Source organism: Python bivittatus, unplaced genomic scaffold (genome assembly GCF_059951505.1).
Source record: "Python bivittatus isolate LINGU-HERP-01145 unplaced genomic scaffold, Pbiv_v1 ctg000220_np1212, whole genome shotgun sequence".
NCBI classification, from domain to species: Eukaryota; Metazoa; Chordata; class Lepidosauria; order Squamata; family Pythonidae; genus Python; species Python bivittatus.
The window spans coordinates 41,570,624-41,598,394 of record NW_028277048.1 but is presented as its reverse complement, the minus strand read 5'-3'; the positions used below and the strand labels follow the sequence as shown (position 1 = coordinate 41,598,394).

The 27,771-nt window shown below is 40.2% G+C and overlaps 1 protein-coding gene across 1 annotated transcript; it reads left to right on the top strand.

The window, feature by feature from the left end:
• The first annotated feature begins 10,387 nt into the window (after positions 1-10,387).
• Positions 10,388-27,312, top strand: NOTUM (notum, palmitoleoyl-protein carboxylesterase). The gene is made up of 11 exons (XM_007427774.3): positions 10,388-11,121; positions 12,162-12,214; positions 13,873-13,968; positions 16,190-16,250; positions 17,662-17,720; positions 21,372-21,474; positions 23,349-23,540; positions 23,931-24,031; positions 24,572-24,719; positions 25,254-25,301; positions 26,172-27,312. Exons 1-11 carry the CDS (start codon positions 10,793-10,795, stop codon positions 26,476-26,478), a joined length of 1,497 nt encoding a protein of 498 aa, XP_007427836.1. The 5' UTR covers positions 10,388-10,792; the 3' UTR covers positions 26,479-27,312.
• The last annotated feature ends 459 nt before the right edge of the window (positions 27,313-27,771 follow it).

The following is a 27,771-nucleotide window of genomic DNA, read 5'->3' as shown; positions in this document are numbered from 1 at the left end:
CGTCGGGCCGCCCCGCTTCACGCTTTATCCCCGCAGGACAGCCTGCCCCGCTGATCCTCCTCTCTCAGCCGAGTAGAGCTTGGTCAAAGAAATCTCTTGGCGCAAGCAAAACGGCCTTATTTTGCCAACATCCACGCTGGGGTCCCCTTTGGTAAAGATGCGAACTTTTCGTCCTCCTGGGCTTCTGGAGGCGTCTTACCAGCTGCCCGCATTTGCCGCCTTTTTTCGCGTCTCATCTTGCTCGGTCCGGCAGGCTTTTTGGCAGTACACTTGCATCTCCCTTGCAGGTGCTAAAATTATACGCGCCACCTGGGGAGGGGAAGAGTAGTAGCGTCTTGTACCTGTAATATGTTCGCTTGGGTTGTAAGTATCCTGAAAAATAAAATAAAAAAATAAAGTTGTGTATAACCTGCACTCAACCATGCTTGGAGAGTCTACGTCTTTCAAACGTGGCTCTCTCCCTCTATCTGCCAGATTTCCACCTTGGTCTGATTCGAAGACCTAGTGCTGGAAGAACGGACTCAGTAACTAATAGTTGACAGGGCTGAGTGGAGTGTCTATGTGTACAAGAGACTTTTGTTCATGGTGCAACCCTGCTATTGCACTATTAGGTAGGCCTTTTTAGGAAAAACACCTGTTTAAAAAAGTGAAAGAGCCTTGAATATATGGCCAAGAGTCTAAAGTCATAGTTAAAAGTAGTTTGATAAGCATGCTGTGGAATGCATAATGCAGCAGGAGTCTCTCTTCCACCAGCACAGCATACAGCCTCCTACCTTGTGTCATCTGTTCAGCCACAATAAAGGGGCTAAAACCTGGAACTCACATAGAGAGTTGAAATCCAGAGCCTCTGAATCAAACTCAGAGTTGGTAACCCTGCATTCAACATATTACCAATCTGAAGATGTAAGCGACTTTTGGAAATATGTCAACAGTAGTCTAGTCTCTCCAACTCTTCTTTCTCTCGTTTTCTCTTTTGTTCTCTCTCCCATTAAGATGACATAAATATTCACATTAAAATATTAATCTGGACCTTCTCTGATGTGCTACAGATCTTCCCAGTACATTTAATTTTAATATAAACCAGTATGGGATACATTACATGCTTTTGCCATGCTGAAGCAAATCCTGAGTAAATCTGGCTGGATTCACACGTCATATTAATGTGCTTTGGATGATTCTGGCATAGTATATAGTATGAACCCAACCAGTGTGTGAATTCCTACCGTAAATGCTCATTATGACTACATACTCAAAAAGGAGGGAAATACAAAAAGGATAGTATTTCACAATATTATTTCAATATGTCCCTTTTTAGAAATAGCCTTTATCCTATGCCTCAGATATTAATACAAACCTTGCCTAATTTCTATACTGATCGTTAGTGGTCATTTGGTATCTCTTTTCTAGACTCAGTGCTAACACTGCAAAATCTTCAGTTGATTCCATAAATAGTAGTACTTAATCTAAAGAAGAGACTTTTGTGATCAAGCAAAGGGGTAATGGTTAAAATATTAATCCTAAATATGACAAAACCAAGTTATACAAATGTGATTCTTACATTAGCAGCCATACAATTTCACTTTTCCTTGTGAAATATATCAGAAAGGGAAATAATATTGAAATGTAGAGTTTGCCTAAAACCAAGTGTTTTCAACTATATCTATCTACCTACCTATCTCCATTCTCCCTCTTCCTTAATCAAACTTTCAAGGTTTTAATGGCAACTGTAAGATGCTAAATTAAAATATGCTAAATATTAAATTTTATGACAGGCATTTGGAATCCATGAACACATTTACTTTAAATCTGCAATAACAAGGTATCCGCAGTGACAGTGGAGAAAAGGAAAGGGTCTAGCCCCAGTCCCAGTGGATGGGGCTGGTAGGCCCTATTAGGCTCAGGGGCCAGAGTTTCCCTGTTCCTTGAGTTAAAGGACTTCATATAGCTAGGCTGAGTAAGGCCTGGAGAGCAGCTGCTAGTCAGAGTAGACAGGGAGCAACATGAACTGTTTGGCAAAGTATGGTAGCCACCTTGAGTGGCAGGAGTTGTTGAGCTCAGTAGTGGCAAGGTGTTACAGGATAGTATAGCGTGACTACATAGTGCTTGGTGTACCACTAAAACACCCCTCAGTATATCAATGGATAATGTGTATTCTTACCAGTGTTGAAATAAAATTCAACTCCCAGTGCAGTATAAAATCAGGAACAGAATGAACCATTTTGCCCTTTGCCCAGCTCAGACAATGTATTTGAGCGCTTCAAAGGCAACCCACAATTTTAAAAGATAATCCCTTTAAACTTGCTGGAACACAGACTTATCATAATTACATTTTTGAAGATACTGAAAAATAAATAAGTAGTTCTAATTGAAAGGGCACAGTTCATGAAAACCAACTGGCTTGTATTAAAAAAGCTGTACAACCAGAGCTTTTTCCTCACCCGCTCTGAGTATGGGATGGCCCATGTTTTCTGAAGCATACAACTATTTTCCATTTTGTATCTGAAAGTGGCACATCTTTATAAGAACTGTATTGCTTCTATAAGAAGAACACTTTGAAGTAACTTGAGCTCAATGATCCATGTTGCATGATCCAAGCAATGCCTCCAATTTCCAAAGGCATATAATAATCAGAACTGTTATAAAGAGGTGAAAGGTCACATTTCATATCCAGCACCATTTCTAATTTGAAATAGTTGGATAAAATTGGAAGCATCAGGACACAGAAGAGGGGGAAGAGACTACCACCTGGAGCTCATTACAGTTCAGCAAAGAGGGATACAGTTCAGCATCAGAGAAGAGGTGATTACACACTTTTTCAATTCTCACTTCTTCCATAGATCTTTAAAAACAACTCTTGAATTTCATTTATGTCCCATCCTAAGCAAAACTCAGCTGTTTTGCCTCTGTCCACAATTAAAAAAACTGTTCTTGGACTACTTCCCCATTCTCTTTTAACTTCATCAGCATAAATCAAACCTCAAAAGACTTAGCTAAAGGACCCATAACTCAAACCCAGATTTTGCTTGTAAAAGATGTCATAGTTGGTCAGTAACGTCTCCAGTGAAAATAACTAGGTAGCATGTGTCATAAAGGGCTTTTTTTCTGAAATCCTAAAGAATCAATGCCAGTGGACAACAGAGGGCTGAACTGGGCGAATTATAGTCCTCCAGATATTGTTGGACTATAATTGTCATCTTTGTCTTGCCAATGTTTTATAAACTATAAAATTAGTATCTTGTTATCTTAAAATGTAATTAACACAACACATATATGTATATTGGATAACTCAAAGAATATTCAGTAATAGTAGGTTATGATCATCTTGAGGTTGGAGTTGCATTTTGGGACATTTACTCACATGATTTGAGTTTGTCCTAATATTACCATATGTGGTCTGAAATTCATAGAATTGTTAAGATATTTAAGAGCAATTGCTGATTGTTGTAATCACACATTTCTTTCTGGATATATTCCCAGTATTTGAAGTTTACTAAAGTATCAAGAAATATGGATTCTTTTTATATATACCATTGGAAAAATAAATTTACATTAGGCTTGCAACAGTGGCATTTGTCAACATATTGAACTACTCTTTTAACAAGATTAAAGGATTAAAGGATTTTTAAGCAAGCCTCAAATTTTCCTGAGAGTTATTTTACAAAATAAATTTCCAGGCTTCCCCCCTCCTTTTATAATATAAACTTTATATCACATATAGTATTATTACTGTTGTTAATTGAGATCATACACATATACACACAGAGACATACACCTTTGGAAAATAAATTTGACACTTGTATTTTTAGATATGATACATGATATTATTTTTGTTTCTTTAATAAGCAAAAAACAAAACAAAATCCTTCAAAACACCCAAGTAGAAGTACACCCAACTTGATTCAACTTAGTTTTATATTCTCTGATTACTTCTGTATATTTGAATATGCCACCAAAGGTGAGGCAGGGGACAAGGGGAGGCAAGTGATGAAATATTGAGTTGCAGACTCTGCCACTTATCTACTTGCATGTGACACCATGATGCAAGTATGAAAGGGTGGAACATCTGACATTTCACCATTTTAGCATCATCATGGTTAGGAATGGATGCCTATGCATGCCAAGTGGATTCCAGAGACTTAGTGGGGGATAAAATGAGCAGCATATGTAATATGAGGTGGCACAATGTATTTTGAAGTAGTTCTTTGAGAATCTGGCAAGTATGTGGGGTCATTCTGTGAGGCAGATAGCAAAATATTATATGGAAGAAGAATTGAATAGACCTGCCTAGACAGGCCTCCATCTTTGCTCTACATCTCGCACAGGTCGGAAATCCAGAAAGATGCACTTAACAGGCATTCTTGGATTCTTTCCCTGTGTACAATATAAACTTTCTTCATAAAAAGGATAAGTGGTTTTTCCAGGCAAGGCTTCGTGATACAGGATGTTGCTTGGAATGGGCATTTTTTAGGCATTTCTGGAAAAGCATCAGAGAGCTCTTTGAGAACATAAAGCACACAGAAACTGGTTATCATGATAACTTTCAGACTGAAGGAACATGAAGAGTGTTTGCAATGTGTGTCTTAAAGACCAAATGGTTTAAACAGTAGTTGAGTATTAGTAACTACTAGGATGTGGCAATATATTTGAAATTCTGACTTTTGTGGAACAACTCTGAACTAAAACAATTTGAAGTCAGCATAAGCATAACTGAGAGCCAGTTTGGTCTAGTGGTTAAGGCAGCAGGCTAGAATCCAGGAGACGGTGAGTTCTAATGCCGCCTTAGGCTTGAAAGCCGGCTGGGTGACTTTGGGCCAGTCACACTCTCTCTCAGCCCAACTCACGTCACAGGGTTGTTGTGCGGAAAACAGGAGGAGGAAGGAGTATTAGGTACATTCGTCACCTTGAGTTATTTATAAAAATAATAAAGGCAGGATAAAAAAGTCTTAAAAAAAAAGTTCAGGGACTCCATCAACCCTGTACAAGTCTCCTGTGCATCTGTGTCATGTTATTGTCAGGAGCTGCTGGAACTGAGATAATTTCAGCAATGAGACAATGGATTAGGCTGCGGAGCCAACGTCCAGAACTCTGCAGCAGAGAAGTCGTCCAAATACCCACCCAAGAAGCAGCAGATAACAGGCCAACACCAATTCCAGGGCCGAAATAGGCTAACACTGTTTTCTAGTCAGTTAGGGTTACAAATGCTCATATGATTGTTGTTGTTACTCTGTATTATTCTTTTCCAGAATTTTAAGTACTGTGGCAATAGTTTGTAGTAATTTACTTTGGAAAATATAGTTCTGTTAAACTATTTATACAGTGCAACTCAACACTTCACACATTCAGGGTTGGCCCTCTGATTAGGCAACCTGAAATTATTGCTACTGTTACAGTTTGATGGGCTGAGGGGCATCAGAGCAGTATTAGAGAATTGAGTCTGGCTTCTGAATGTGGAAAAGGCATAATTTCTTCCATGATCTCAAGAAGTACTATCTTTTTAGGCTGGTCAATGTAAACCAGAGAGGTTTAGATACGCACTATACCATCCTATCTACAGAAGTGGAAGAATATTCTTGATTTTTAGGTTTAAAAAAAGAATAATTGGGCATCTATTCTAATGCAAGATATGTTATTACAGCTCAATAAACTGAACTATAAATTTCACTGAGTTCCTTTCATCTCTGTAGTTATAAAAGAGAGAGAGCAATATTTATCTAAAATCACCAATACTTTTTCACACACTTGTGCTCATTAAAGCTTGTTTGACTACTCTTGAGCTATAAATAAAGGTGCTTACTATCAAAAGAGGAGAATATACAATTTAAAATTAAAGGTACATTCTGGCCAATGTAGAGCTTGTAGTCCATTACAGTGCAGAAAAATGCAAATTCAGCATACATTTATTTCCAGTCCTAGAAACAATAGATTTTTCCAGTCATCCAAATACATACATATCCATCCATATCCATCCATGATTCCCTTTTGGGGTAAGCAAGGCAAGGTTATGTAAAGTGGAAAAAAAGAGAAGTAAGCCAACCCCCCCAAAAAACAAAAATGGAGGCAGAAGATAAGTGAAAAGGACATTCAATCACACTCCATACCTATATATCCTTGCAAATCATCCCTGCTTCCAATATATCCATACCCCCATTCTTAAATTATATATTGTTCTTTAAACTTCACTTCTTTTTCTGAGGATCTCATCAACTCCATCTAAGTACAACCTTCCTTGTCATCTGTATCCTCTCAGTCCATTCACTCTTCCTTCATATATGAGCTGGTGTGTATAATTCAGACCAAGATTGGAGAGCTGTGGGTGGTTATTCCCTCCCAGCCATATTTCCTTAGATACTTGCACCACACCAGAATAGGACGGGCTTGTGGAGGAGGATTTGTTATGGTGTGCAGGAATTCTCTCTCTCTCTCTAGCCTTCCTCCCCACTCAAATGCCAATCTAGAGTGTTTGTGGTACTTTGGACTGGGGATTCTGTGGGGGTACTGCCATTTTGTTGCCCAATAGCCTCACTATCTGAATTGACAGAAATGACCTTGGGCTTGATTTTGAGGACTCCTACAAAGATAGTTCTGGGGGACTCCATGGTGGAACTGGATTGGTTGGAGCTGTTCAGGGCTTCATAGCTATCATGGCAATCATGGGTCTGCCTCTACTTCTTACTGGCCCAGTACATGACATGTCACATTCTGGATTTTTTTTCTACTGGGCAGAAAGAGGAAGGTCTCAGAGTAGTTGAACTTACATCTGTTAAGAAATGGTCAAACCACATCTTGCTGAGATTTAGGTTTGTAGAAACTACTCTTTTCCATAGGAACAGGGGGTCATATTAGAATGATCTGTACCCAGAGTATAATGGATTCCAAGGGGTTTCAGAAGACTGGGGAATTTTCACTGGTATGGTTGCTGCTCCTGAAGATTTGGCTGCTCTGTATACAAAACTGGTCTCCCTCAGAACAAAGCCCACTCACCCCCTTGACATATGTCTCAGCAGAAGGCAATCAGACAAGTTGGGAGATGACTAGAATGCAGACAGAGGAAAACTAATTTCCAATCTGATCAAAGCTAGTTAGAGCTCATTATGAAGTCCACTTTGTGACAATGGAGAGAAAAAAATAAGTTTCTGCAAGATTCCATTTTATCACCCATGCTATTCAGCATCTATATGAATCTGCCAAGTGAGATCATTTAAGTAAAATATTCTCAGCATTATTTATTTATTTGTCACATTTATATAGCTGTCCATCTCACACAAAGTGACTCACTATGGCGTATCTCTCCGTTTCATGAGTTCCAGGTGAGGAAGTGGGATTGCTGAATCAGTACAAGACCATGGTAATGGATTTTGTGAAAACAAACTGAAGCATACTTCAGACAAGATAGAAGTGCTGTTAATATGTGATTGATGGGATTCAATGTGTTTTGAATGTAGTTTGAAGGTATTTCTGGATCCATCTTTGACATTACAGGCACAGTTCAGGCTGATATTGTAGCTAAGGCACTACTTGGATAGAGATAGACTCACAACAGTAGTCCATGCCCTGATAATTTCTTGTTTAGATTGCTGCAATGTGGTATACTTGGGGCTGCCCTTGAAGATGGTTTAGAAACTTAAAACAAAATGCTGGGACTGGAACTGACTGATATAAAAACATCATGCCAGTTTTTTATGAGCTTCAGTGTCTTTCAGTTCATTTCCAGTTACAGCGCTGATTATAGGACATGTAATGTTATTTACAGTTTAGGATTGCAATATCTGAAAGAAATCCTTTTTCCATACATTCCTACCAATACCTGAAGATCATTTTAGGAGGCCTGCTCTGGATGTCCTCCCATGCACATTTGTATTAATTGTTTAACTGTTGAACTTTTATTGTAAACTATTTTGAGGTGTTTTTAAATATAGGAATCAGTATAAATGCATTTTAAATAAAATAAATGTATTTGCTTTGTAATTCCAAACTCATTTGTTCTCTCTGTATGAGCAAACCACTTCTTTGTACTGGTCACTCACTTTTATATTCAACCCACATTAATTTAGTGCCCACATTCTTGACTTTATCTCTTCTTGCTTTACCACATATGCTCCTCAGTAATCTGTTGTTACTGCATTCCATCTTCTCCTTACATACCCAACTCTCACTTCCATATACAAAGTGTGCAGAAACATGCTCTCATACACAGCCATTTTCACTGCTTTCAATGAACGTTCCTCTCTTGCAAAAGACCATATATTACCCACTATCTTTCAACATTTGTACATTTTTAAATTCATCAGTTTTCCCAACTTTAGTAAACATCCTACCCATCTGTAGTAAAAAAAATTCATCTATTTACTCTAATTTTTCAAAACTGATATATAACTTGTAATTGTTCACTCAATTTTCCTTGTCAAACATAAAATATAGCTACCTTGGTCTTAGATGCAATAATTTTCAGATACATACTCCTTCTTGTATCATTTTTTTTTTTTTTGTCTGCGCTCAGTCATTGCTGACCCTGCAGTGGTGCATACAGTCTAACATATGTAGAAAATCATTTTTATTCTCAGTAACATGGCATTGTCTGCAGACAGAAGTATGCACACATTCATATCTACTCCTAATATACTTCTAATATCACAAATTTTTCTTAAACATTTACCCATAAATATACAATAATATTGCTGCTAATCAATTAGATTAATCTGTTGTTCTAATGTATTCAGAATCAATGCTTCTGGATAGTTGACCAGATCTTATATATAGAAGCTACATAAGATTCTATACATAAATGTGTATGTGATTTTATAGGTAAATAGGATCTTACATACGTAATGCTAGATATACATGCTATATGCAAATGTGAACTTAGAAATGGGACTTCTCTTCCACTGAAGATATCTTCCACAAAAATACCTCTAGTAAGAAACAATTACAGCATGCATCACCTAAAAGCAAAGAAACTGCTGCTTTTGAAAATATTGTTTTTACTCACATGCAAATGCATCCATATTTCATCAATGAATAATCTAAAATCATATACTTAAATGAAGTATGATGCCTATTCTTGGGTGACAGTCCTAGAAATAAGACAAAAACACTCAGAGCCCTACTTTACAGACAGTTTCATCCAACTTCTCTAAGGCCAGCCATTCAATAAGAGTCCAGTATTCAAATAGCTCCACTTTTGAATTTAGGACACTGGTGGGGAACGCTGTGATCCTCCTGATGCTGCTGTCATGGTTGCAAATAATAAGTCAGAGTAAGACTTCTACACTGTCTAGAAGATAGAGGTTCCCAATCCCTGTTCAATGGGATCCAGCAGATCGAGAAACCCAGACAGACCAGGCAAATCATCTGGAGATGATATTTAACTTTCTATTGTTTGGCTGATCCTTCTTGAGAACAAATTAATAAAGACAGGCCTTGTCCCACATCTCATTTACTGACTGGCAAGGGTCATCTGGCTGGCCAAACAGGTGGATAGCTTTCTGTATCTCTCTGTTGCCATCTAGGGGTCATCCGGAATCCTGCAGCCCGGATACGGTAAGCCTAATGGTGGATATTGTTAAACTTGAAAGGGTGGGGTAGGGTCCTGCCCTTGATGTTTCTCGCCTCCTGATGCTGGGGAAGAGAATTCTGAAAGCAGTCAGAACCGAAGGCCTCTGGATATCCGCAGATCCTCCTGCCTTCCCCCAGAGAGAGCTTTGGCTCGAGAGAAACGCCGCTCCGAAGAGGCTGCCTGGCGCTGCCGTGCGAGATTGAGGGCACCCCGAAAAAAGAAGCCAGCGTTGGGGCAGGGGAAAGGACTCAGAGCATTGGCGAGAACAAGCAGGTCAGTCAGCCGGGCGGGGGTCTCTGGAAGAGAGGGCGGGCTGTAGTCGCCGACCCTTGAAGATAATGCCCGAGACCACGAAAGCTGTGGCTCGTCTTTCACCGAGGCGATCCCCCCAAACCCCACGCTCCCGCTGCGAATGAGTGAAGCCGAGGACGACTGTTCACCGCCATACGCCCCCAGCTGGGCTGCAGGTCACGGCGGGAAACCGGGGGCATTTAAAGTCCCGCCGCTTCGTCCTACCCTCCTCTGAGTCGAGAGCCGCGGCTGCCTTCCCGCTAGGAACGTCGCCCTGCGTTTAGGCGGGAAGTTACGAAGGTGCTTTGGCCTCACTGAGCGTCTCGCCAGACGGGACGGGAAAACAAGAAAAGAGGACGACCGGCAGAGCGACGTCTGTTGGCTGGGAAATGAAAGTAAAATCTCCCCCTCCCCTCGTACTCCTCTCCTCCCCTTCTCTTCCTTTTCCAGCGACGGGGAGGCGGGGGCTCTCTGGCCTCTGCCGCCCCACGCGACGCCCAGGCTGGCGGCGCCCCCGGTGGGCTCCCCGTGACTCCTGGCCCATCTTGTCATGTTTGTGGTTTGGGACGAGGCGGCGAGTCCGTGCGCCAAGAAAAACCGAGCGCCCTCGAGCCCCGCCACAGAACCCGGACAGCGCGGGCACCAGGCACCGGCTGCCTCTAACTACGCCCAGACGCTGCTTTGCTCGCAGCTCATTGGAGCGAGCGAGACGGGGCCGGTGCCGCCAGACCCTTGGCAAGGCAAGGCAAGGCAAGGCAAGGCACGGAGCAGGCACGGAGGCCGGAGCCCCCCAGCCCGCCAAGCGCCTTTGGCCACCAGGGGCAGAAGGAGCACCCCGCCGCCCGAGGCGAGGCGAGGCGATCGATCCCTTGTCCAGCCCCCACCTTCAAGCTAGCCGGTGGCGCTTACGGGTCCTCTTTCCTCCACAGCAGGTGGCTCCGCGTCGCGATGGGCAGAGGGGCAGTGCAAATGTTGCTGCTCTTGGGGCTCCTGCATTGGGGCCCTGGCGGGGAGGGTAGGAAGAGCTGGAGGCGGCGTGGACCGCAGCAGCAACCCGTCGCGGCGGGCCGAGAGCGAAGCGAAGCGGCTGGGCAGCCGGTGGAGAGCTTCCCATTGGACTTTACAGCTGTGGAGGGTAACATGGACAGTTTCATGGCTCAGATCAAGAGCCTGGCGCAGTCGCTGTACCCTTGTTCCGCGCAGAATCTGCATCAGGAGCTGAGGCTTCACTTGCTTCTGAACAGTTCGGTCACCTGCAACGACGGCAGTCCCGCAGGGTGAGTGTAGATGCCAAACTTGCTGCGCCCACCTCTCCCTTTTCCTTTCTGTTTCACTTAGTTAGCCCACCTTCCTGGACCCTGTGCCTCAGAGAAAAAGAAGTACTGTTCATTGAATGCTTCTCCGTCGGCTCTGCTTCATCTACCTTCATTTGTAAAGCGAATGTCTTCATGACCTTTGCACCAGGTTGTGGATCTGTATCCTCCCATTTATCACTTTTTCTTGCCTGAAGCACCTGGAATTCAAAGTAATACTGGATGGAGGTGAACTGATTCACAAATCTGTAACTGAAGGCAGAAGAAAATCCTCAAAATGGGGTGGAAAAACAATTGTCCTCTAGATTTCTGAGACATGTTGATAGCTTGGCAGTATTTCTCCAGTGCAGAAGATCAGAAGTTTGCAGAATGTAGTGTAAACTAGACTTGGAAAGTTCCTCTGGGTTCTAATAAAAATGTAGTTCACAACCTCTTTAGAATGAGCTTACCTCTGGATCAGAATTTTGTGAATTTTCTAAGCAAGCCTATAGACTTTGTGTGTATGTGCTTAATGTATGGCTAGTCTCTTTCCTTTTTTCATAAAACATGGGGGGGGGGTTTCCTGAGAAGAGATGCTTCAGAGAACACACAAGACTGTTTACTATTAATACTTAGTACTTCAAAAGTGCTGAAACAATCCATCCTTAGTGTTTAAGCTTTGCTTCCACCATGTGGCTGTTACTAACACCACAGTCAGTAACAGGTGGAATAACTCTTTCCTGCCTGGAAATACTTAGGAATGCTAGGAATTTGTTTAATGCATTTAGTTTGGAGCAAGATGAAAGCCAGCTCAGCCTGGCTCAGAGTCCCTGAGAAGGCCCTTTGATCAGACTCTGTTTGGAGCTCTTCTGACAGCCATCCTGTTTCTTTCTCTTGTTCTTTAACCAAGTATTTTATGTAACTCTCTTGATATTATAATGAGTTGGTGTATCAAAGAGTTTGTGGTTGAGTGAGCCAGTCTCCCTAATTAAGTTCACGCTGCCTTCTATTTGTTTTTATTTTAGCTACTACCTCAAAGAATCAAAAGGCAGCAGAAGGTGGCTTCTATTCCTGGAAGGTGAGATTGAGTTTTCTTTAATTTTATTTTGATTTTTTAAGCAAAGTTCAATGATTTTAAGACTCTTTTGGTTAAGAATCAAGAGATGACAGAGTAGCATCCCAGCTGCTTTCTTCAAAGGTTTGCAAGGAATATTTATATGTACTGCCTGCTTTCTCTGCAACCAACGTCTCCATCCTTCCATCTTTGCTGTCACTGTTGCACATGCCCCTGTGTCTTGCAAACTTATGACAGTCTAATTAGTCCCTTAATTCTAATCAGAGCTACATATAGGAGTAAATTTCACTGAGTTCCATGAGACTTATCCATAGGTATCCTAACCTGATGCACTCCATATACCCTGAATACAACTTCCATAATCACCATTCAGCAGCACCATGTCTGAAGGGCACCAGACTGGGGAAGGCTGGTACATAAGACTGCCTGCTGTCTTAGGCAATCAATCCATTTCTTACTTCTGCTTGCTTGTACTCTAATTTTATCTCATTCTTGTATTTTCTAGATTTTGCTGCAGTTATGCAGTAAGCCTGTGAATTTGGAAATCTTATATGCTTTTTCCTTCTTTTCTTCTCTGCAATTCACAAACTCTTCTATTCTGATCCTAAACCATCTGTTTGGAAATAAGTCCCACTAAGTTCAATGAAACTTTTGTCTAAGGATTATTATTGTCATATTTATTTTTTTACATTTATTACTCAAACAAGTGCTTTGTGTGTCTTTGATTTTGTCAAGCAACTCAATTCAAGTTTCAAGAATCTTGTTAGAAATCCTGCATTTTCTGCATAAGTAGTCTTCTTCAATTTTTCATCTCGACCCTAAGTACATGCATTCTAATCTAATAAAGGAAAAACAGATATCTATATGTACTGAAAGGTTGACTCTGCCTTTCTGTTCGCATGTCTACCTGAGGCTGTTAGCATATAAACAAGCAGAGCAGACTCATGGTTATGACCTGGAAGTAAATCCTGTTGAAACTAATGGGATTTACATCCATGGATCATATCCTAGAGGAATACGCCTGTTGTGGACTGTCTTTATTGGCAGTTGATTGCTCAGTCGAAAAATAATAAAGCAATCCTATTTTACCTGGATCACTTCCAGGTAGGAGAATTAGGGTGTAAGATGTAAAAACCAATGGCACAGATATTAATTTTTTGAAAAATTCAACATACTAGAAAGCTGTATGAAAGCAAACATGATTTGTAAGGAACTCAAGGCAGAATATGTTATGGAAATGATAGCAATCTGCCACTGAAACCAGTATTGGACTGTTAGTTACTTTTATTTTTTACAATGGATGTTAAAAAAATGGCAGAGGCAGTAGAGTACAATGCAATCCTATATATATTTTCCAGGAAGTTAATCTTGCTGTGTTCAGATGGGATTACCGCTAGGGAAGCTTGCATAATATGATATGTTAAAGTTTTGATCAAACTAGATTCTATGATTACATTATGTGGGATACTATATAGCTTTTAGAATATATCCTGATCCATAGATTTGTGTAGGGAAAATAATATTGTTACAGTTTTATAACTAATTTAATTCCACCAAGCATCTATTATATAAATCACAGCCTAAAACGGTATAAATTAGCGATGCAGGAAAAATTACCAAGACATCATCATTATCATCATCATTATTGTTATTGGATGCAGGAGGCTGGTATTGCTTCAGCAGAGAGAATTGCAACACTCGTTATGAAACAATGAGGAGATTAATGAGCTCCAAGGAGTGGCCCATTACCAGAACTGGTAAATGTTTTGTTTCCAATAGTCTGAGATTTATATTATGAATTACATATTGATTCTCCTTTCTATATAAATGTGTATATGTGATTATTCTATTATTTATCTGGCATACTTTCCTGTTTTATTCACTTAGCATTTGCATAGCAATTAAAAAAAACAGGTAACATACCAGAATCAAAACAATGCATGTAATTATTTTAAATTTTAATAGAAAGGGGCCTCTAATGCAAAATCTCCTTTTCATTCCTTGCAAAGCAGATCTTCCTCTGCAAATTCAAGAGAACAGGAAATAGGTGAGCTAGAATCCTAGAGGTGGGAGAAGCCATTGCAGCCATCAAATCTAGTCCCCTGTTTAGAGCGGTAATACAAACTGATGTATTGTTGACAGATGGCTGTTTAGCCTCAACTTGAACTCATGCTGTAAAGAGAAGCCCACCACCTCTCTGATTAATTGGTTCCACTGACAATTGTAATTGGTTCCACTGTTTGTTTGTTTTCAATCAGAATCTGCCGCTGCATAATTTAAATCTATTTATTTGATCTCCTGCTCTCCAGAATAGTGAGGAATAGAAATGCTGATCTTCAATTATCCAAACATGTTTTGGCACTTCTGCTGCAAAAAAGGCTGTGGGGTAATGAATCTGAAATATTTTTATGTTAGAGAGCAGTATTAATCTCAGACCTAATTGGAGGTAGAAGGAGAAAGAGTAATGATTAGATGGATGTATCCCTGCCTTGCTACACCACACTATGGGCAGGTCTCCACATGCATGTTACAGAAGTGAAGCAAGAAGGGAAAAAGGACCCACTATCCTTTCTGTCAATACAGGTATGAGGCAACAGGGCTTTGGATATAGCAACAGATCCATTTCTTTCAACCCCCACCCCCTCATGGACATTCAGAATCCATTTTGGATTCTACTGGTAAATGAAAATTTTGCATACAGTATTGATATTGGTATTTGTGGTGATATCTGGTTATATATTCCTCTTACTGTGTCGCTATATACATTTTGAGAACATCTAGATGGAAAAGTGGCATAAAACAAGGTTGAACCTGTACCTATATCTAGGAATTAAAGAAGTTCATTGCTTATGTCATTTTCTCTACTTTGTGCTCTCTAAAGCTGTTGAATTACAGCTCACCTTATCTTCAGCCAGCATTGGACATGCTGCTGAGGATCTGGAGGGCACTGGTCTGGGAAAAACAAAATTAGGTTATTTTCTTTGGCTGAGATCCATATATATTCAGACAGCATTAAGAAAACAAAAAGTTACTTTAAAAGTTTCAGCATTGTGCACGTGTTGATTGTGCATTATATTGACTCTTAGAGGGAAGATAGTTTGGACACACACCACACATTAAACATTTCCATGTTTGTATTTTCAGCAAAGTGGGAAGCATTAGTACTCTCTTTTTCCTCTTTCATTAATTGTAGGGATTTGTAATGAACTGTAAAGTAAGTGATGCCTTTTAAGGTATGCAGACAGGCCTAATAAACAGATTTTACTGGAGATCTCTTCAGGACTGTACAGGCCTCTGTGGCTCTAGTAACATACACTGATGTTCAGAGAAGGCACTTCCTTGTGGGCAGACCCACAAGAGTGCTAAAGGATCATTGGCTGTCCTTATACTGTATGGCATGTTCAGTTTTCACAGGAGTAAGCACTGGCTCAGAAACACAGCTCTGGTGATTGCTCAGCTTTTGCTGGCTGACCAACACTTCATGCCAGTGTTAGCACCTTAATGCCTCACTTAATAAGCAATTATGTTCAAAGTACTCCGCATGTTGTAATTTTCCTTTGTTCCCTTGCTTAGATGAGTCTGTGTGTTCTTCCATAACTTTTTCAGGCTGCACCCATCCAAAACTTATCTGAGAGTAAGGCTCATTGAACTTGCTGAAGTTACATTTGAGTAAATATTTCCACTATGTAAGTCTGTCTTTTTTAGAACAAAAATAAGTCAGCTTTCAAATATCAGTGACACATGGCTCTATTTTTGTATACATGAAGTACAAAAATGAAGTATTAAATCTATAATTTTCCTATCTTAGTCTGAGAGATTTTTATTATGAATATTGGATCCTTTCAAATCCTCTGGAATATATAGCCACAAATGTTTTCTTTACAATCTATCATTGTATTCATGCTGAATATTCCCTGTTCTTTGCATGAAGGAAATTTTTCTCTATATCTTAGTATATGTATTTTTCTCCATCTACAGGAACAGGCATTTTGTCATCACAGCCAGAAGAAAATCCACACTGGTGGAACGCAAATATGGTGTAAGTAGGATAAACAGCTGTGGGAGTTGGACGGAATATAGTCGGGCAAAAATAAACAAGATAGAAGAATATTGATTAGGGGAAAGGAGAACTTAGCCTGCATGTGAAATAAAAAGGATTGGAGCTTGAAAGTTGTAATGTTCCTATAATGAAAGCATGGATGGAAGTTACAAATGAAGGTAATGAGGAAACGGAGTTGACTATTAGTAGATTAAGAAAGACTTCCAGAACAATCCAAAGTCAATTGAAAGAGAAAATCCCAATGGTCAGATCTGAAGTTCTGCCTGATTCATGCCAGCAGGGCAGAAGTAGGTGGGTGGGCTGGAGGGGAAAAATAATATTCAATATTAGCCTCAGGGCCACTGTACTTCTCCCTTCCCCCGGGCTGTATTGGAAGGGCCACTGCTAGATCTCCAATGCAGAATGGCCTGGCCATAAGTGAGAAACCAACAAGAGTAGATTTCATTATCTGTCCGTGCTCCTCTGAGGAACTGTAGTATGAGGTCTTAGGTATTTCCTAGAATAGTAGATAACTGACCCAACAAATTCATTTTGATTACAGGCCATCAAGTTGGTGTCAGTTTTTGGCAACACAGACAGAGCTTCTCCAGGAAACAAATTCACACTAAGCCTTTTTAAAAAGGTCATATAATCCCATGTAAATGGGAGTTCTGGCTAGAATGATGGGATAGCACTGTCTAGGGGATGAAAGCAAACATCAGAGGATAGCCATTAAGCTGAAAGCCCGCTTAGGAGTTAATGTCTGGACACAGACGCAGAATACCTGACTGGGTATTGCTTAGTATGATCCATTATGGCAGTTTTATATTTTTAATGCTCCTGGTGAAATCATTTGGATTTTTTTCCTTGCATGGCATTGTTTTCAGACAGTGGGGACATTCATTGACCAAGGGTAATTTCTGATACAAAAAGCATCTAGATGAATTAATGTATGGCTATCAACTAAGATGATATTGATAGCTTCAATGGCATTATGCACAATAGAGGAGAAAATGGAGACAGAGAGTCAGAACATTGGCATTTGTCATGGAGATCTATGAGTGTTTTAAAATTACTGGAAGTTTTCCATGGTTGCCATAAAAAAGGACTAAGAATAAAGAGCTGGCTTCTGTTCTTAAACATGTATTGGAAATGCACTAAACTTTGACCTACTGCAACTCCCTGGCATATAGCTCCAAGTATTAGAGGATTTTTTTCTTGTTTTTATGCTTGATGCACTGGGATATCAGTTGTTGTATAAAATGTGGCTGGTACCATGAGATCTGAGTGAGCTTGAAACTGTTTTCCCTTGTCGCTCTTAGGGTTTAATTTGCTGGACCTTTACTCTTGTCTTACCCTTCCATGCATATCCAAAAAATATTGGTGCTCAAGTACGTCTGTTCTCTTGCAGTTTCATTCCATATTGCTCAAGTGATGTCTGGAGTGGAGCCTCTGCCAAAACTGAGAAAAGTGAGTGCTTCTGACAGGCTCTTGCTGCCAAACAGCCATAATGCATTAAGGGAATATGGCCTGAATTCTCCACAGTTGTGCAAATGAAGAAAGGATTCTTGCCAGTGGGCAGGAAGAAATAATAAATATCCTCTAGATAATGCATCCGCTTGCAAGCTCTGCTTTGTCACGGTTCAGAACCCCACATGGGAGTAACCGAGCAACAGCCTGAGAAAAATGGTTGCATCTCAAGGGTCTGAGCAACCCTTTCATTTAGCTAAACCTGAAGTAAGGAAGGACCAAACGGTGCCAGGACTTCCAAATGGAATCAAGAAAGTTCTTGATATCTATGCATGCGCTTGAGGGCCATCACCATCTAGATCTATCACAAATATGGCATGGGAAAGCACTGTGTGGCCAGAAACATCTGTCTGGATGATGTTGACATAAGTGACAAAGAAACATTCACTTTCTGACTGACTAAAGAAGAGCTTTGGGCAGTTTAAAAGTTTGGGACTTACCAACATAACTGACTCAATAGGTAAAATATGGACCTTTTGTATTTCTCTTTCCAGAATTTTATATTTTCTTTAGGATGCCTACCTTCCATTTGGTGTCAGTAGCTGACACCACAGATTCCTGGATACCACTAGTACTGGAATGATCTTGCATGAAGAGTATTAGTTTTCACAATCCTATCTGGCAAGACTCATATCTGATTAAATGAAAGATTTCTAACCTAAAAAGGAAAGCTGTACAGAAAAAAAACAATATCCTTTATTTCAGTCAGTCAGCCTTTTTGAAGTGGGTTGATCTACTGCCTTGACTTCAGAGACATCGATAGAGGAAGTTTTCTGAGCACCAGTATTGAGAGGGTGAGCAGATTCAACTGCCTTATCTGTATTCACTTAAGGAAGAGTTTGCCTCAGAGTACATTAGGAATAAAGGATATTGTTCCCATCTTTGCACCCTTATTTTTGTGATTTTCCCAAGTGGCTGTTCTCAGGGAAGCACCTGGGTGGCCAAATATTTGAACTGCAGGATCATGGTTTCCATGCATTGTGCACGAGAACTGGGGCTGGACATCTTCCCAGTTTTCCTTTTACATGGAAAACAACTGAGGAACTTGTGATACCTTCAATACTGGCAGATTTATTTATGGTGCCACAAGTCCCTCTGTTGTTTTCAAAAAAATAAAAGACATGCCCCCACCAAAGCAGTAGCAGCCATTCCTGACTCTCTTTATTTCCTTGCTAATGTCACCTCACAGAACTACTTCTCTAGGATGATACCTTTCATCTTAAGACATCCTTTATGTTGATTGAAGGTCACCACTTGAAATTGATTGAATTAACTATATTTTCTCTTCTTGGGTCTACTAGTTTTTTTAAGGTAGGAGAGATGTAAAGTACATTAGCCTGGCCCACATGTCGCAGCAAGCCATAATATAGCTGGTTTGATTCTGGCATAGAGTTATGTGTGACCAGCCAGTTGTTGTTTTTGGCTAAATCATAGCTTGATTTGTCCTGTAAATCCAGTCCCAATTTCCAATGGTCTCATTAATTCATTCCCATTTGGTCTCAGTTAACAGCTACTCAGTGATCATGTGCTGTGTATTCTAGCAGGGAAAAACAATAGAGATCTCCTGCAGTTGGATGCAGGCTGGGTGAAAGCAGAGGCTGGCAGTTGCCAAAGTATGCTACAGTCTTTCTCAGCAGGACCTTCTCACAGGTGCTACTCCTTTCTGTCTTCTGTTCTATTCTTCCAGTGTTTGGATGGGGAACTTGTAACCTCCAGATCTGCTGAACCTCAGCTCCCAGCTACTAAAACCATCATGGACAAGATGAGGGAAGCTGAGAATTGAAGTTCAGCAACATCTGAAGGGCCACAAGCTCTGCTTTCCTTAAACAGGAGAGATATATACTGTATCTCAGATTCCCTGGTGTGGAGATAATCCAATGGAGGTCCATCTCACTGCTATTTTAAGAAAGCAGCTTTTCCCAGAATTCTGTTCCTTCTTTGATCAGCTTATAAAACATGTAGTCTACCGCAATTGGGAGGTCAGGCAAATAAATATTCAGAAAACTAGTCCTAAACATTAGAGAGCATGAAAGGGAGAGAATGTCCAGTTTGTCCCAGTCTCAATAACCAATGCAGAGGGGGCTAAGTCATCCCTTGGGTACCTAGCTAAGGGCACTATTTCATACTGAATGTGACTTACCTGCACATTCTGTGTTTGAGATCAGCCTTGCCCCTTCTGTTTCCATTTCGTTGAGAAGACTTGCATGTGGCTTTTCCTGCTCCAGAAAAAAAAGCTACAAGGCCAGTCAGTTCCCAATGGTGCTGTGGGGCGGGCAATTTCCCACTAAGAGGACTCCTAAGAACCACTTTGGTGTAGCGGTTAAGGCACTGGCTAGAAGCCAAGAGACTGTGAATTCTAGGCCTCCCTTAGGCAGGAAAGCTGGCTGGTGACTTTGGCCAGTCCCTCTCCCTCAGCCTCACAGGGTTGTTGTTGTGGTGAAAATAGGAGGCAGGAGGATTAGGTATGTTCACTGCCTTGAGTTATATATAAAAAAGCAGGATAAAAATATCATCATCATCATCATCACCCTGGTTCTTGGGATTCCCTCCCCAATTCTGCAACTAAGGCACCGAGCTGCCTTGCTGCCAGTACCTCATCCTCCCCAGCTGCTCTGAGGAGTAGCTTTGCTGCTTCCCCCCAGGATTCACTTGCTGTTTTTCAAACAGTGTTTTTCTGCTCATCGTGAGATGTGCAATGTTCAAAGGAAGGAGGAGTGTGGTGGCAGGGCGGCATTTTTTTCTGTGCTCCCATTAGACACCAGTATCGGAGGATGGAACACCACAGCAGGAATACACCTGCAGCAGCACAAAGCTGTTGAAGAAAATGTAAGGCAAAAACCATGGGGCTGTGTGGAAATTTTCATACTGTAACCCTAGGAATGTGGTAACTTCCTAGGATTCCTGTTCTTTATTAGGACATATTGGCTGATGTTCTCAACGCTTCAAGGCCAAAAGTGTGATGTAAGAATAGGGACTTGATGTTGATGCTGTGATAATCCATTCCCATTATTCATCTACAGTAGTGTTTCTCAAACTTGGCAATGTAGTTTGAGAAACAGTGCTGTAGATGAATCATAATGGGAATGGATTATCGATGCTGTGAACATGAAGCCCTTATTCCTATATAACGCTGGCTGGGGAATTCTGGGAGTTGACGTCCACACGTCTTAAAGCTGCCAAGTTTGAGAAACATTGACCTACAGCAAAAGAGCTTTGTTTACTAAGCAGGCACTTGTTCTGTGGAATATTGAACTGCTATTCCTTTTTTTTTTTTCCCCCCTAGAGATGGGAGCTTTTTAGGGGTAGAAGAGGTCACATTTTTTCACAGTTATAGAAACATCTCCAATCTTCTAGTACCTTATAAGACTGGGGCAAGAAATGAAAGATTTTAGATCTGAAGCCTGCTACCAGACCTGCAATATTTGCTAGGCTCGCTTTTCCACAGATCATTCATTTGTAACTTATGGTATAAAAGTGTATTTTCCAATATTCATTACTCTATGTCTTCAGTAGAGAGGAATGGCAAAATGTCTTAGCCAGTTTTACTTACAATGATTGTTTTTTCGCCTCCCCTCCCTCCACCTCCTACAGATGAATTTGTCTTCATGGGTGCTCTCATCATACAAGAGGTTGTAAAGGAATTATTGGGAAAAGGCCTTGGAAATGCCAAGGTGTTGCTGTTGGCAGGAAGCAGGTATATGTCTATTTATGAAGACATGTCTAGTAAATGCATATTTGTGTGTGAGTTGGGGAAGAAGGTTAATAAAACATTTTAAAAGTAAGTATAGAAAAATAAATAATAGAAGTAACCATTTAAACTAAGGGATGCAACTCAGTGGTATCTATAAATAAGCATGATGACTAACGGTACTTGCTGAAATGCCCACTTAAATGAAACTGTTTTTTGCTCCAACATCAGTGAGCTCCAGGAGAGATTTTGGGGGGAGGACATTTCACAGAGGGAGCACAGTCATCCAAAACCTGTTTTGACAATTGTCCACTTAACTTTAAGGTGCTGGTATCAGCCTACAAAGTCTATTCCCTTATGTTGTATTCTAAAATCATTTTTTGAAGCCATTCTGCAGGTGCCCTCTCATGATAAGGATCCAGTAGAAGCCACAATGAACTCACAGATGTCATGTCACCATACATTATTACATTTTAAATTTATTCTGAATTTGTGTGATTTTAATGTATTGTAAATGGCCCAAGGAATGAACAAATGAACAAATGAATAGCAATTATGTAATTTGTGTCAGTCATTTGTACAATCTTAGGATATCACTCTTATGCTGCAATGCAGTAAGTTGCTATCTGGAATGGGTTTTTCCAATATCTATTCTGGAATGCCCTCCCAGTGAGGTACCCTTGGTTGTCTTTTCAGCACCAAAGGCATTTTTATTTTCTCCAGCTGTTTAATCAATTATTTAACAGATATGCTGCTTAAAAACTTGCTAATTACTCTGGCTCCTGTTTGTTTGTTTATATTATGCATTTTAATTATTACATTTTAAATTTATTCTGAATTTGTGTGATTTTAATGTATTGTAAATGGCCCAAGGAATGAACAAATGAATAAACAAATAAATATGTGGAGGAAAGCTTTGATGACAGCTGCAGGGCACAGGCAGGCTTCTGTTGCAGAAGGTTGTTCTTAGGTGCCTGGATCCCAAACTATTTAAGGATTTGCAGTCAATGTAATGGTGTAAGAAAGAAATAATAATTTCCTAAAGTCCTTCTGGGTAAGTCTTTTGGATAACTTCCCAGGTAGTATGAAATAAAACAGGAAGTCTAAGCCTTGTGATTCCCTTGCAAGAGGGGTCTCCAGATGAGTTCCAGAGGCATCTACAACTAATATTACATACTGGACAGGATTTCAGTAGTGCTTGCATTTGGTGTAATTAGGTATGAGTTTGTATTCCTGTTCTTCTTCCAGCAGATAGCATGATTCTCACAATTTAACTTGGTCTTTGTTAATCATTCTTTCCTGCAACTAGATCAAGCTTTTGATTCTCTAAAAAACCAATTGATTAGAAATGGATAGAAAAAGACATCCTAGAATCAGAAGCGATATTAAGGATCATGAAACCCCAAATAGCAGAATCCATTCTAATTCTTTTATTCAGGGGTTTCCTGTTTCATCATACTTCCTTACAAATTAAAAAACTGATAGGGTTTAGCATTTTAATTTCTTTGAAATACCTTTGTAGTCATTACATCCTTAATGGGAAATTTGGATCAGAATGATTATTAATTAGAAAAAAAAAGTAACACAAGGCATTATAAGAATGCCCACAAATTATGATTTGAAAGATACAGTCCTCAGTGGCTAGGTTCCCATAAGCCATTATGTGGATGGCTCAGCGTTAGCTTAATTTGTGGAAACCTAGCTATTGTGGTTTGCACATTATGGCTCAATGTGTTTTAAACACCTAATTGTGATTTATTCAGTGAACCATGATTAAATTGCTGATATCTTTATGTGATCTATAAGCCTTGCTCATGAGTCATGGTTCTGCTGGCCATTATATGGAAGGATTCTGCCTAAAAGACTGACTGTCATTGCAGCGCTGGTGGAACAGGGGTTCTCCTGAATGTGGATCGAGTGGCTGAACAGCTGGAAGAGCTGGGATATCCTGGGATTCAGGTCCGTGGCCTTGCAGACTCTGGCTGGTTCTTGGATAATAAACAATACCGTAGAACAGACTGCATTGATACCATAACCTGCGCCCCCACAGAAGCCATCAGGAGAGGAATTAGGTACTGAAGTCTTTAATGTCTTTCCTGGAAATCTAAAACTGGAGTGAGACATCCAGCCTTTCCCTTGATCGTTAAGATGTACCTACAGTCTTTAGGGAATGCTAAGTAACATTCATGAAATGTGGCTGTGCAGAAAGCACATAGTAGACATCCTAGTAACTTAATCTATCAGTAGGCAGAGAAACTTAAGGTGTATTTCATTCCTGTTTTTTACACACGCGCACACACACATTTTCAATATGTAGTTTGTCTGCCCTCTACTGTCCATTGTTTTTGGAATTTACATACTCTTGCATTTCAGTCCCAGGGGTTCTATGCAGCATAGTTAACTATTTCCAGTAGAATGAATTTGGATAATTAACTCCAGCTAATTTTTTTTTAAACTCTCAGATATTGGCATGGACTTGTTCCTGAACGCTGCAAAATGCAGTTTAGAGAAGGAGAAGAATGGAATTGTTTCTTTGGCTATAAAATTTATCCCACTCTCCGATGTAAGTGTGCCAGTGAAGGCCTGTTGATGATTGATATCTGAAATGCATTTCAGACAAATTCTCCTTATCAGTATAATCAATACTATGTGGTTATTATTAATCATTGCTAGCATTATCAGCCAGGTAGAGGTTTTAATTTAGTTAATCATGTGATTTTTACCATCTTAATTGATTTGCTGAATATAAATAAATATGCATATTACCTCAACACTTCAGTATAAATGGGAAGGGTTTGTGAGGTGGGAGACTGTTTTAATTACTGAAGAAAGTGTGGAATAACTTGCAAGAGACATCTACAATTTAGTAAATGAAGACTACCGTATGACTAGATGAAAAATTGGTTTTAATAGTCAATGCACAAGAAAATGTTACCTGGCATACCAGAACAGACCAGAATGCGCCTTTATTTTTTTGTTTCTCTTTCTAAAATTTCCATACTAAGAATTCTAATAAATTCTTGGTTACTTAGTTTACCACTTAAGCCAATAATTTTTCAGTCTGATCAGTGATGGTATTGGTGCTAAATTCTTCTCTGTGTAGGTCCTGTTTTTGTGGTGCAGTGGCTGTTTGATGAAGCTCAGCTCACTGTGGACAATGTACATTTGACTGGCCAGCCTGTACAGGAAGGACAGTGGCTTTATATCCAGAACCTGGGCCGTGAGTTGAGGAATACTCTCAAGGATGTGACGTTAGTGTTGTTTCAATGTTTTTAAAATTCCTTTAAGGTTTTTCCTGGAGTCTAGGAGCCTTCTCTTCTTAAAATCTTCCAATGATATGTCACACTATCAGATAAACACTAGACTCCTCCATATAGTTAAAAATCTTGTTTGTATTACAGTGTGGTGGGAATTAACAGTGCACCTCAGGCCTTTTACTCTCCTAAAGTTAAGATAAGGCCAGAGACTTTATATTCCTGTCATATGACTCAGCTGCTTTCTCATGACAGGAGTATTCCCAGTACTCAGTCAGTCATATGAGATAATGAAATAAAACCTGTGGTGATTTAGCTTCTTTGTGGTATGTTAAGAACAGTGCTTCAAAGCAATTCAGGTGTGAGATCTAAGCCTTCTGCACCTAACACCTTGTACAGTATCTTTATTGCAGCAAGATACCGAAATCTTACTATGAAAAAAACTCAAGGTTGTTAGAAAGGTTGTTACACACAGAAATATTTCTTTTTCTCTCACTGATTTTATGACTTTCCTCCCCCCCCCCCATTCAGAGCCAGCTTTGCTCCAGCTTGTTTGTCTCATGAGATCATTACACGCAAGTAAGTAGGTAAAGTGGAAAGGTGCACCTTCCTTTTTTTCATTTCTTCTCTATGGGCTTAATTATGGGACTGCTATGAAGGACAATCACCCAGCTATCCATTAAGGAAGGCTGGCTAAATCAGCAGTGAGCCGAAGATTGGAATCTATTGTACTCATGGATTTCTGGGTCCATTATATTACATTACATTTATAAGCATTTATGATAGCAGAGGTGACGTAAATTATCCCACTCCTTTTGATTAGGCTGCTGAAATGAAGAAAAAGCAGGGTGGGCAGGATTGGTCTTTTTCTCTGAAAAGACTGTAAATATAGTTTTGATACTGAAAATAAATGACTGGTTTCAGAAACCCCCTTTTTTGCATTCTGCAATTAGATGTCTACCCTGAGTCACTGTTTTATAATGAACTCCAGTCAATGGACCTTGAGCTGCCTTGGGAAAAGAGAGAAAAAAGTAAAATCTAGAAACCAAAATTCTGCCTCCCCTCCTCTGGAATACAGCTGACTTTTTAGAATGTTAGAAAACTGAGTTTATGTTTTAAGATAAAAGATATAAATAAACAAAGCAGATCACCTATCTTTTGGAACTTGTATAAACTGATTCTGTATTATTCATTTTGATTCTGATACATTGTCCAGGATGTTTCAGATAGATAGATCCTTGGCAGCTCTTTTCTTTCATTGCTACCTCCTTGTACTATCCTGTGAGTGTTCAGAAGCCATTGGCACAGCTGAGAGCTCTAATGTCAGCAGGCTTTCTTGAACAGGTGTTATGCCCCTACTGTGATTAGTCATCTAAGTTTATGTTCTAAGTAACATGAAAATTGCAGCAGCATTTCACACATTTTCATCTATATGGGTTGATTTTTCAGTCATTGGACAGACATCCAAGTGAAAGGGACCTCTCTGCCCCGAGCTCTGCACTGCTGGGATCGCAGTCTGCATGACAGCAACAAGAATGGGAAAACCCCACTGAAAGGCTGCCCTGTCCATCTAATTGACAGCTGCCCTTGGCCACATTGTAACCCATCATGCCCTACCATCCGGGACCAATATACTGGTCAAGAGATGAACGTGATCCAGTTTCTCATGCATATGGGTTTTGATGTGCAGAAGATGGCACAGCAGCAGGGGCTGGAGCCAAGCAAACTTCTAGGGATGCTGAGCAGCGGCAGCTAGAAGTGTTTTCGCTTAAGGACAACAGCTGGACTCTTCAGAGAGTCCACATCCAAACTTTCTGCCTTCTTTGCTCACTTACAGCACGTAAGCATCTACACCGATAAGTAATCAAACTCATGCACATAGCTCTTGCACAATTAGCGTATCAGGGTCAAATGGACAGAATCTCATCCACCCACTTAAATGAAGCATTACCTCCACATTACTGCCAAGCAGTACCTCTGTTCACAAGGACAGTCTGCAGGAAGCATCTGGTGCCTAGAAACTCCAGCCTCAAGAAGCCTTAAGGGCCATCGTGCATTTTACCGTTTCCAAGGCATTTCCAGGCGGTAGAGTGACTTTGGGTTTATGTGGGAGCACTGCATTAGCCTCCCATCACAAGGGAAGATACGACCGTGAGGACTTCCTGGAGGCCAGCATCTCGTCATGTAAGATAATGTACAAACAGAGCACAGCAGCTACAAATGGACTTACTGTGTATTCAATTTACTTTTGTATTATTTTATTAAATGATTTTATTACTTGATTTTTAAAAGAAATAAGCAAGAAATATAAAATTAATGATATTGTTTTGTAACATATTTTTTAAATAATGAAGAAAACAGCTTGTGCTATTTTGGCAATGTGAAAATATTTATTTTAATATGTAAATGCTATTTATAAGGGCTGATCCAAGATATGCTCACATGTTGTAAAGTTGTAAATACTTCTTCTTTGGAAAGGTTTTCCTTGTGAACACATATGTATGGGAGAGGGCAAGGGTCAGCATTGGCATCATCATCATTATTATTATTATTATTAAATCCTTATGACTCCTTTGTACTATCTTCATTTGTGATAATGAAATGAGAAAATTATAAGTTATGGATTCAAGAAAGAGTTTTTGCCCAACTTAATCTATATGCTCCTTGTACCCTTATTCATCTTCTGATTACAGAAAATGCACAAATTTGGGGGAAAGAGGCAAGGGCTACAGAGAATAGGATGCTGATTCAAAGTGGGTAGGTATACAGGTAGTCCTCACTTAACAATGGTAATTGGGACTGGCAACTCTGTCGCTAAGCGACATGGTCATAAAGCACAATGTCATGTGACTGCACCAGGTTAAAATGGCAGTTGCGGCAGTTCCAGTTGCTGTCATTAGGTAAATCCTGCGCTGTCACATCATCCTGTGGTCGTGTGATTGCCATTTGCGACCTCCTACTGGCTTCCCCATTGACTTTGCTTGTTGGAAGCTGGCAATGAAGGTTACAAATGGTGATCACGTGACCGCGGGATGCTGCAACTGTCATA